Below are 12046 nucleotides of genomic sequence, written 5' to 3' on the forward strand. Positions count from 1 at the left end.
TGTAACCTGTTTAATTAAAATAAAATATAATGTAGCAATATGAAAGTACAATAGCTTGTAACAGTCCACCTCATAGCAATGTAAAATATCAATATATTGTTATAGTACGTTCAATCGTTCAGCTTTTTTAAAACACGCCAAAGCCGTTTGCATTAAATCTTTATCGCGTGAAATGAATCCGACATATCGTGCCAGTGAATATAATATTTAAATGGTATTCCACCAAAGAGTTTGCATGAAAAAATGGAGTTTACGAGTAGTGATTATTTTCGACATAAAGTTATGACTATTTCTCGTCAGCGGTGAAATCGAACATTGCATTACTAAAGTGCAAATTCTAATACGTACCTTTCCTGAATGCCCAGTATGATAACCTATTATCCCAGCAAGATCAGTCATCTGCTTTGCTCTTTCCACTCATTCCATGTTTTGACGCCCCATTTTGTAGCGCTGCGTGTTGTCTGGTTGTTTGCGTGACTGCTGGTATTCGGTGACTTGTTTGCTGTCAACTGGAGGCAAAAAACGGAATTCTTTCTGAATATCGCTCAGTTTAAAGTCCTCGGCGTCGTCCACATAAATTTGGAACAACCAGTTTTCCAAATCCCAATTAATTTCCGGAGCAGCAAATTCTTTAGCGGACATGATTCTGGCGGGTCTCCGGAGTTCACCCAACAACGTGCTACACTGTTCTCACAAATAAGCACCAAAGTCACGTGATCGAATGTTTTATATGCAATTCTACGTGGTCCAATCAGTGTTGGTTATGGTAATACAATAAAGTCCACTGTTGGTGGATTTTATTGTTAAACAAAACAAACTCTGCTGAGTAAATGCCGATTGGCTAGAACTTTTCAACACATCTGTTATAGCCAATGAGCACGGCTGATAATTGCGGTTGACTACACCTGGTCTCAGACTAGTAATACAACAGAATCGCAACGCCTATTGTTTAAGGTGTTAATCGGCTTAATTGTATATGCTATGCGTGCCATGCTCTGCAGCATTGGCATAGACACCGTCGAAGTTTACCGAGCACTGGATATTCTGCACACTTCGCGTTCCTTCGGAAATTGCGTATTTCTTCGTAAAACGGATCCGGATATATTTAAAAAAACGGGAGATGCGTTCTGGACATTTTGACCTTTGCAGCTGTGTAAGAATTTTAAGAATCGACCAAGAATCAGGGGAGTTACAAGTAACTGAATGTCTTAGTGTTTACCTCAAATAGTTTTTGAATATATAATGAGCAACTTTGAAACGATATTTCTCGCTGTTGCGGATTTTGCGGAAGGTTTCCAATATTTTTTTGGAGAGAGCTTATCGCTGCGTTTTGAACGATCATACTTCTTTGTGTGTTACCCGTTTTTTTTTGTGTTCCGGGATGCCGAAACATGAGATAGCTAGTGTCATGTACATATCTCTCTCAGCGAATCAGCGTGATCCAATAACGGTAAAAACTGGAGGTGTGTAATTTTTGTCGCGTTCGACTTCATAGTACGCGATCTACGCGTTGTTCAGTTACTGTTTCAATTTTCTATTGTGTGTCAGTATTGTTGCTATTTCGAGTTTCGCTGATTTTGTTTGACTTCCGTCATAGTTTTGTATAAAAATAGCTCAGTATATTTCTTTTTATTCCTAATTTCAGGAAATGAAAAACACGAGATCGATCAGGGGTTGCAAAGTTCTACAGAGAAATTGTCATTATGTTCGTCAAAATGTTCTCCTAAAATAGCTTCCCACTCGTAATTATCGTCTTCAGATTCGCCAAATTTTTCCGTAAATGCCATTTTCGAAGTTCACTGACAACTCCTGTCGTCTATGTCACTTCCTGTCTTCATTTCTCGCGATGCATCGCGATAGTTTGTTGTAATATAAATAGATCTCGCGTTATTTTGTGAAATATAATGAGAATGTTGTTGCTCAGCAACGTTTACTCGGTACGATAAGAACTGATAACCTAAACAAACGTGGCACGCATTACTTCAAAAGAAAACGCCGCGTTGCGAGTCTGTTGTATTACTAGTCTGAGACCTGGTTTAGAATTGCGATTTACACAATAGCGCTGCAAACATCCGCCATGACCACAGGATTTAAAATAAGCCGTGCAAAACTCGTCAAATTCGCAGTATAACTTCGTATAGCTGCGCGCCTCGGAATTTTACCAGACCGAGGCTCCAAAAGGAGCCTCTATTTCCCGTTAATCTACTCGTAGGGGTAGTATAACTATCAGTTAATCGCACGAGTTGGAGTGCGTTTATAACTGTAAAGGCCACAGTTTTTGTCAGCATCTTGTAAACGCACGAGGCCGAAGGCCGATTGCGTTTACAAGATGCTGACAAAAAACTGTGGCCTTTATAGTTGTAAACGCACGACAACGAGTTGCGATTAACGGCTTATACCACGCATCCCCATGCATAAAACGATTAAATTGCAAGAGTTTTTTAGTGACTGTTTCGGTTGTGCGTGAGATTGTGCCACTTCAAATTTGCATGAGAATGCTCTTTGAGATTCAAATTAGTAAAGCTCATCTGCGTTCATCGAATACGATTGGATGTTAAGTGATATGACCAATAAGCCTTATTTGCTGAATGGTCTTTTCAAATAAACTCCACTCATTGGTCAATATTTTGAATACATTTGAATTTTCCACGTGTCAAAGCATGGTCTTGTCATTTCGAATGCAGGCAGCGCTCAGTGATGGTCGAATACAATGACATCTCCGATTCGGAGTACAACGATGACATTGAGAGATTTTGCTCTCAATACAACGAAAAAGAAGATTTAAGTTAACAAAACAACAAGAACGTCAACGTTTCGGTTTACCTGTATACAATGAACAGATAGCTGCCATTCAGAATTCGCGAGTGCCAAAAAACACGCGTAGATGTACTAACTGGGGAGTGTCTGTGTGGGATGAATGGGGCCAAGCCAGAAATGAACGTGTCGAGAAGCATGGGGTAAGCAGTAGTGACGTGTTCACATTTGTTCCTAGATTATGCAGCGAACTTGGTGTACGTGAACTTTCATTTTGGTTGTGTCGCTTTGTTGTCGAGGCTCGTCGACAAGACGGAACAGAATATTCATCTAATAGCCTGCGTGTGCTTTGTAGCGCAATTCAGAGATATTTACGTGACGAATGCAAAAGAGTTGACTTGTGCTTTATGGATACACATGCTCGGGAATTTATGGAATTCCATCACACCCTGGACGGTGTAATGAAGAGACAGACGGGGAATAGGTGTTATTAAACGTCAAGCTGAACCATACACAGATGATGAAAACAAATTGTGGGATAAGGTTTTTTCCATAGTCTGCTACAAATTTGAGTTATGCGGTCTACTATATGTGTGTAAAGTGTTTGCTCTCCGAGCAGTCGACGAACATAGTAACCTTACAGCCGAACAGTTCGTACAAGGATCAGACAATCAAGCTGACTATATTGAATTTAATGGTAGACCGTGTAAAAATAATCAAGGAGGACTGTATTACTCGCGGAAAATCCCGTATAAAAATGTGCGCCAATACGGCGATCCTTCCAACACGCGTTGTGTTCAGTTATTGAAACGTTATTTGCAATGTATTCCACCGAAAGGTTCCTTCTACCGACGTCCACTGACGTCCAGCGGAGGGCTCAAATTTTCTAAACAGAAGATTGGAGTAAATACTTTACAATATCCAAAAAGAATGTGTGATCTGGCTGGAATAGATGGGTGTCATACTGGACACTCGGGTAAGGTAAGTTTGTCTAGAGTGATTCTGGGGTGGGTGGGATCTTGGGATGGGTTCAAATGTGTATGAATTTCGCCGATTGAAAACAAATATTGTACATTGTGAAAACGTATTTCAAACGCGATGCAAATAAATGTCAGTATATTTACTTCTCAAATCATTCTTTTCATACTTTTAGGTTACTGCGGCGACTTCCTTGTATGAAAAAGGCTTTGATGAGCAACTAATCAAAGAACGCACTGGTCACAGATCGGATGATGGGTTGAGAACATATAAACGAACAAGCAACTCTCTTCAGAAAATCGTATCTGATGCTCTACAACCTCCACTACCGAAAGCAAGTACTTCAGCCATCGTAATTGACGATTCCGATTCCGTACACAAGCCTAAGGTTGAAAGATATGAACAGCCACCGCCTGAACCAGTGACTGCAACATCACATGTAGAATTCAGTCAAATGTGTCGTTCAAATAATTGTTGTTCTAAACAAATTAAAATTAAGATCCAGGACGGAAACAAATGTGTCAATATTGAATTGTAGTGTTGTAGTGCTGTTTTTCCCATAGAAAGTATAATTAAATTAGTGCGATTTGCACCCTCATAGTGATTTGTGTGATTAAATGCATATACTTTGTTTAATTTGTAATGCAAATTGTAAACGGTAACGCTTTGATTGATCTGCAAATTGTAAACCGTTACACTTCTATTGATATGTTAATTGCAAACGCTACACTTTCGATACAAATTGTAGCATTTACACTTTGCATATGAATGAAAGTGTGACCGTTTACACTTTGCATATTTGCGAAGGCGTTGCTTTTTACAATTTGCATATAAATTCACCCTGTTTGCAAGAATAACTCGTTGGCGAGAACAATGATGCACGTGACCAAAAGTGGTATAAATACACGTTCATCTACACGTCCTGGAATGAAACCTCAAAAGTCGCCTGTATTGTTTGACTTGTTGTCTCCAGGGCATTCATGACATGTAAACATAGAACGTAAATCATTGTAAAGGTTCATGAATACATTAACTGGCTTACGTGACTTCTGCACTCATTGAATGGTAGCAATATGGCAGCATTGACAGTTCCCATCATTGACTTCTCGGCATATAATCTAAATAGAAATACACCTGATGCCGAGACTTACCAGAAGCTTATCGATGACGTACATCATGGTTTCACTACCGCTGGATTTGTTTATTTTATAAATCATGGCATTCCAGAACTTGCGGTGAGTAGAAACACATTGTAATAAGATGGTACATTTTGACAATGTCAGACCTTGTTTTGGCTACCGGACCCAAATGTATACACAGTAGTTCAGTGCAGATTAGTCCTGCTTTAATCATCCAAACGATCAGCTGAGGTAATGCCTCGGTGTTCCCTTCCCTGTCAAATCTCCAACTCCTGTAGCCATTGTCATGATCACATAATTACCGTGGATGTGTCCCAAATGTTAAAGCACAGCTACTGTTGAAAACAACTTTTAAATAAAGTATTTATAAAATTCCTGTGTGTAGTACTGTAGGATACTTTATTCTCGCTTGTAATTTATTTTCGCTGAAGAGATGCTTCAGTGAAAATATAATCCAGCAAATATACTTTTTTTCCTATATTTCACATTCAACTCAGTGAAAATATATTCCAAACAAAATACCCATAAAGTCTTTTCAGCGAAAATTAATTCCAGCTAAAATAAAGTATTCTACAGTATATGTTTTAATGTCTACTTTGAACTTGCAAGTTGTTATAATAAAAAAATCAATGTAATAACATGAAAATAGCGTATAATTCACTAAGCAAAACTTCGCCTAATGTCGGTGTGCTTGGGGCCACATGTGGGATCATAGGTTTCTAGTACAGAATCTCTCTCGCATGTCTTTAAGTTACGGGTGCATAGCTCTAACATCGATCAACTTAGCTGACGACGCTTACACTGAGAAATACCAGGTTCGACTAAAGAGGAATAAACGTCAGTTCATTACAGATAGTCTAGCTTTATTCATCCATGTAGTTTAGCTGATTAATCACGAAATGTTGGCTTTATTCCTCAAAACGGCCAGCTTAAGTAACGCCTCGCTGCTTACTTTCATAACAAAAAATTACATAATCTAAGTAAATATGCGATCAACCAGTGGCTGAAGCTGGTATAATCACGTGATTACCGTGTCTCAAAGTTAGTTGAGGCTTTTCAAAAATTGACATTACTGAGAACAGTAGATAAAGTATTTATGAAAGGTATGTTTAAATTATCTACTGAAAGCAGTTGATCGTAAATAATAACAAAAGTATGTACGTGAAGTCCTAATGCTAACACATTGCCTTCCAAACTAATCATAGATATTCCCATCTCACATGAATTGATCTACATTGAATTCTAATACACGCACAAAGGAACATACGGTTAATTCTACAATATGTTATATATTAAGTGCACAGTGCGTATAGCGCCGATCTGCTTCGATAGGATTGCCCTTACAATCTGAGTTAAATGAGCTCTGTCTGAGTTGTCAAACGGCATCAAAGGAGTCAAACCAAGTGTCGTAAAAGCTATAGCTTTCAAGGTTCAAAGGGGTATGCTCATGGTTGCTGGGAATTGTACAAACCTTGCCACGATTTAAACTTGAATATTATAGTCATTTGTTTGCATTCAATTCATTTTTTTATTCCCAATGGGGCAAACGATAATGCGTTAGTGAATTTGTACTACACTGGATACGACAATAGAATTGTTGTATTAAGGTAGCGGGACTATTATTTGCATACTTGTTTTCATCTTCTAATTGTGACTGAATGACTACAAATAGATCCGGGAAAGTATATATTTTTAGAATCGCCAGACTTCAAGCTTTTCACAAGTGTATTTTGCATGCCCGTATCTGCATTCTACGACGCGTTACTCAATCAAAAGTGAAAAATTACTTTTTCTGTAAAAAAAATAATTACGCATTTATGCTGGCGGTAAGAAGTATTTTTTTCACTTTTCCTAGTTGTTCAATAGTCTGGTAAATTGAATGTGTCTGGTCAGTTTTATTCAAGCAACGCGTTTTAAAAAATAGTGTGCTGAATTTCAATTACTGTTTTAGTCGCATTGCCACCAACTCAAACTACAACTCGTTGGTAAATAATCGATGAAATAGTTTGTCTGGACACATTCAAGTTCCTCTCATTGTCACCTTAAAGCTGTGAAAATTTGGTGTTAATCCGACGACAATAAGTATACGTTATTTTTTGTTAAAGACCTTGTATTTTGAAAAACATAAACTCCTAGAAAACGTCCATGAAGTCACAGCAAAGATTTTCAAGCTTGTTTATCGGCACAATCAATTTGTTTTTCCATCAAGGTCTGTTTTAACATGTGTAGGGACATCCAAATGTGTAAGGCTATTGGAAACCAAAAAAATAAAGGAATGGGATAGCTATATTTGGATAAATTCGGCATATGAAAACACCAAAATCAATGATTTTTTTCAGTGGCTGTGTGACCTTGTGTCTGACACATTCATATGCAAATGACTAATCTGTGAAACAAACAGGGGCGGAGACAAACCACTCAAATGTTTGGAAACACTCATTGTGTGTCAGATAGCTACTGATAACACATCCTAACATTGCTTTGTCTTGAGTTTATCTTTGAAACTTATAGGCACACAGATTAAACCTGTGTTGTTGATTTTGGAAAACACTACTGAGGCTGCCTTGCTTTCCTTCAGAAAATCTACATTTTAACCAACTTACATGACATTCTATGTAATGTTGACTTTATCATATGAAAGTTTATAGTGCATTTCATCAATTAATAAATAAATGTGAAAATCGTAATTTTCAACACAAATAATAGTCTCGCTACCTTAATATATGTTGTAAGTGTGTGTTACTGTTTTCACCAAAAGTAAAATGACAGCTGAAGGCGTTGTGTCGTCCCAGCACGGACCAGAACTACGCTATTTTGGGGCAAGTTTATTTCTATAATATTTCTCAGTTTAATGTATAATTATTTAGTAAAGACACCACTGAAACGATTTATTAAATCCGTAAAATACGTGCCGATCGACGACTGATTTTGAAACGCTTGAAGTTTCGAACAAACTCCCGGAACCCATTGCGCGATATGCGTGAGATCGGTGTAGAGAAGACATCGGACTGCAGAGTCGATGAGCTGAGTTGAGGTTTACTTTGTGAAAGTGGTAGCCCATGTGATATTGGTGATGCAATAACAATATTTCTTAGATCAGAAGAAAAATGAGCATTGTTTTATATCGATTTATTGAATACTTCCTGAAAAAGAGACGTTTTTTTCAAAGATATACTGCAACATTATATTTCCTAGTAAAATTAAATGTATTCGTGTTGTGGAAGTATTGATTCCAATGTCTGAATTCTGCGTTGACCCGAACAATATCACTCTGCGTTTAAGTGCGTGACTACTGCAGTTGAACTCGGATTAAAGGCAGATTATTTGTATAAGGAAAATCAAAACATACATTGTATGATATATATGTTGACCTCGCCATGTCGTCAGAGTGTATGGTTCACATAGTCTACTGATCAGGTGTGTTGTATATGATACAGATAAAAAGTATATCGTCGTAAATGTCATGTCATAAACGCGCTGAACATAGAGTCAAACAATTAATTGAATCAATGTGTATTTTCACCTATATAAGTTTTAAAAAAAATATCCTTCTAGATTGACAACGCATTTCATCAGTCGGCGAATTTCTTCACTTTACCAACTGAGACAAAGCTGAAATACTCGAGACCTGATAATAGTAACCATGGTTACGTTGCAATTGGCAGTGAACTGTAAGTACCTTATTAATCCAGTCTTTGACCAGAAATAGATATTTGCACTCTTGGAGTTGTTTATTTGTTTTTTTAATTTTGTATGAATAATTCAATGCATTCTAAGACTTTATTTTTCAATGCGTCTTCAAATGTATGATTCTATAGTGTTATTTTAATGACCTTATGTTATGCTTGTATGATTAAATCATGTTGATGAAATACTTTTTAGGAAAAAGCCATACTAATGATTGTTTATAATAATATTACATGTTCATACCCACGTGAATAATTCCCAAAATTCAATTGGTGCTCAAGACAAAAAATATTATATTTAATATGCATAAGCGTCTATGCTATATTTGCAGTTTTTCCGCTGACAGACCTGGAGACTATAAGGAGTCTTTCAATTATATACCTTTGAAGGGAGACGCAAATACAAAGGTAAGACGATATACCTTTTATTCTAACTCATGGTGATTTCAGAAGGGAAGTTATTCGGTATCAACAAGTATTCAGTCCTGGGGAAGCAATATTTTTGATGTTTTAAATGAATGCCGTTGATTCCATCACATATCAGCATTAATACAATGGATTTCTCTACAATGACTTTAATTGGCCACAATCATTACACATATATCCTAGTTTTTGATAGATTCTAATAATTTGAGTAATATTTTATGTATGATACTGTAGATATTCCCGAATGAAGAGGTACCAAAGTTCTCCCAAGCATTGACTACTCTGTACAAGAAATGCATACAGTTAGGCAACCGCATATTAGAGGTCGTGGGGCGGGGCTTGCCAATAGAGGTGAGTGTGACGAAATATTGGGCTCTTAACTATGGACTGCCATTAAAAATTGACAAGGATAATGTGTCTGTAACGAATGTGTTTTGGTTTTACAAAAGTAAAATGAGTCAAAAAAATTGAAGAGGAGAAAAAACAATCACTCAACAAGCTAAAAACTGCTGTGTATATTATTCTGATTCAGCCTAATTGTCCAATACATTACTTTATTATACATTGACAGTAATAAGGTTAAAATAAATATTACACAATTGAGTGGCCCCATCAACAAATAAACGAATACACACTCAAGCATGTGAACACTCATAGTTTTGCTTGATAACGAATGTACCTTCATCTGCCAATCATTTAATTAACTGTGGCCAGGGATAAAAGTTATATCTTTTTGAGACCGTTCTCAAAAATTCCCTTATTTTTTGTAGGATCCTCTATTGTTCGTAAAAGCTCATGGAGGGCTTAACAGTGAAGCCAATACGTCCAGAATGAGAACTGTATGGTATCCGCGAATACAAGACGATGTCCTCAAAACCGATCAGTTACGATGTGGTGAAATTACTCTGGTATTCCAAGATGACAAAGGAGGGTTACAGGTAATTTGAATGTGCAATAAATAATCATGTTTATCACCAAACCATTGTTGTGATGTAATCAGCTTCATTTGCTATTGCATAATTCATTACCTCCAGTCAGCATTCGTTATTCTGCATGGAGCACTAAGTGATCACCATGCTGCCCAAGTGCCTGTTTCTTTTGTTCTGATTATTATACTTTCAGGGCCTTCTAGCAGCACTTTCTTGAGGTCAAGAACTTCCGACATTAAATCATCAACTAGTTAAACACCGCTGTTTCACTTAACACAACAACAACTTTTAGTGTATCTTTTTTTAACCGACTTTTTCAGATTTTGTATTGATCACGTGATTCGGCGGCCAACTTTTGGATTTGACCAATTACTCTATGTGATATACTGGCATGTATCATTTACTTCACTAATACAATCTACCTTTACTATTTCGATTCGATTCTGCAAGTAATTTGCATAGATGGTATTTAAGAGCAATGACTGATATATACTTATGACTAATATATCATCACATTACCATATATGGTCGTTTGACTTTCATTGTAATCCATAATTGTAATATCTCAAGCATTTTTTCAAATATTTAAAACATTGTACAAGAGATGTGGCTAATATAATACATGTATTTTCTTCTTCCTCTTCTTCCTGGAAGGGGGGCGTGTATTTTGTGGCACCCGCAAAATAGCAATCTCAGTTCAAATATGGGAAAACGATAAAAAGGCTGCTCGTGTTGATAGTATTTACTTTTCAAAAAAACCTTGCTACAACAATCATTTTCGCTATCAACGAAACAGGTATTAATCTTCTATACTCTGGGTGGAACCCAGTAGAACTCGATGATATGCCTGCAGGTTGACAGTCAATATATGCTTGATTGAAGATAGTGGAGGCAATTCCACCATGTAAAGCTGACTCAGATTAAAAATAGGCGAATTTGAAACCCGAGGCCTCTTGATTTATTGATTCAGCTGTTGGTGTCACTTGTATATGATACACATACCATACACTTCAACTTACTTCCCAACTGCATTCAGCCTGTGTATACAGCCTCGACAGTACAGATTTTTTGGCTCTGAAACCTAGTGGATTTTCACTGTAATGATGTTTTATCCAAGTAAGTTCAATCTTATTACATAAGTATTGAAGCACATTCAATTTACAGTGTGTGGATTTTTAAATCTTTTCCACTGTGTTCTATCTAGCTGGTGTTTAGTTTCACTACTTTCAATATAGCTCGTAAAAAACTGGCATGTAACTGCAGATACTTTAGCCTGGCTGCTCCAATACTATGAAGTGAATTCAATGCATGAATATTAGCATGGCAATGGCAATATTAGCATGGCAATAATACCAGTTTTATTGGTATTATCTAGGATGCATGAGGCATGACTTTGAGGGAAGTGGCTGCATTACGTCTGACTGATGGAGAAAATGCTGTTCTTACAGGAGAATGTAGAACACGGGGTGATGTCAGAAGGAAGACTCATGTGCACTTTGATGCCTGGGAAGATATGCCTTCTCCTGAGGACATTGAGGTCAGTGGCAGTGACAATCCCCAGGATAATGAGGTAAGGCCTAACAATTCCCATGAGGAGGAGGCGGCAAAAAGTATTCCAGAAAACCCTGTGTACAGGGGAGATAATTCTCATGGAGAAACAGAGGGAGATAACTCAAGGGAAATTGACGCTGGTATGGGCAATGAATCACCACCGCCACCATACCAGCATAGTACTGATACCAGTGAGGATGAATTTTGTAGAGGGCCAAGTGCTTATGCTCGTAAAGTCAGAATGGCCAGGATTGCTGCACGAAATAAAAGACAGCAAGCAAGGCAAAGAATGATGGAACATGCACTGGCTTTTGATACTGATAATAATGAAGCATCATCCAGTGAGGACAGTGATGAAGATTACCAGCCATCACATGGAGACAGCACCACTGATGACTCCTACTTGTCTAGTGAGAATAATGATGACTACCCATCATCAGCTCAGTCACTGCCAGATTCTCTCCCCTCCATTTCAGGGGAAGACAACTACTCCCCATCAGATTCAGACAGAGGACTGAATGATAGAGCACGCAGGATTGTTAGAAATCAGCATGTCACCCTAATAGAAACAACCTGGGGTGAT

General features: G+C 37.5%; 1 protein-coding gene and 1 pseudogene across 1 annotated transcript; both read left to right on the forward strand.

The window, feature by feature from the left end:
• Positions 1-3161: 3161 nt before the first annotated feature.
• On the forward strand, positions 3162-4270 carry LOC146732658 (uncharacterized; annotated as a pseudogene).
• A 535-nt stretch (positions 4271-4805) lies between these two features.
• Positions 4806-10129, forward strand: LOC144362823 (uncharacterized). Its single transcript, XM_085491880.1, has 6 exons — positions 4806-4967; positions 8427-8542; positions 8890-8965; positions 9218-9334; positions 9754-9921; positions 10106-10129. Exons 1-6 carry the CDS (start codon positions 4806-4808, stop codon positions 10127-10129), a joined length of 663 nt encoding a protein of 220 aa, XP_085348006.1.
• Positions 10130-12046: the final 1917 nt, after the last annotated feature.

This window comes from Saccoglossus kowalevskii, chromosome 17 (assembly GCF_978046115.1).
Source record: "Saccoglossus kowalevskii chromosome 17, keSacKowa6.1, whole genome shotgun sequence".
NCBI lineage: Eukaryota > Metazoa > Hemichordata > Enteropneusta > Harrimaniidae > Saccoglossus > Saccoglossus kowalevskii.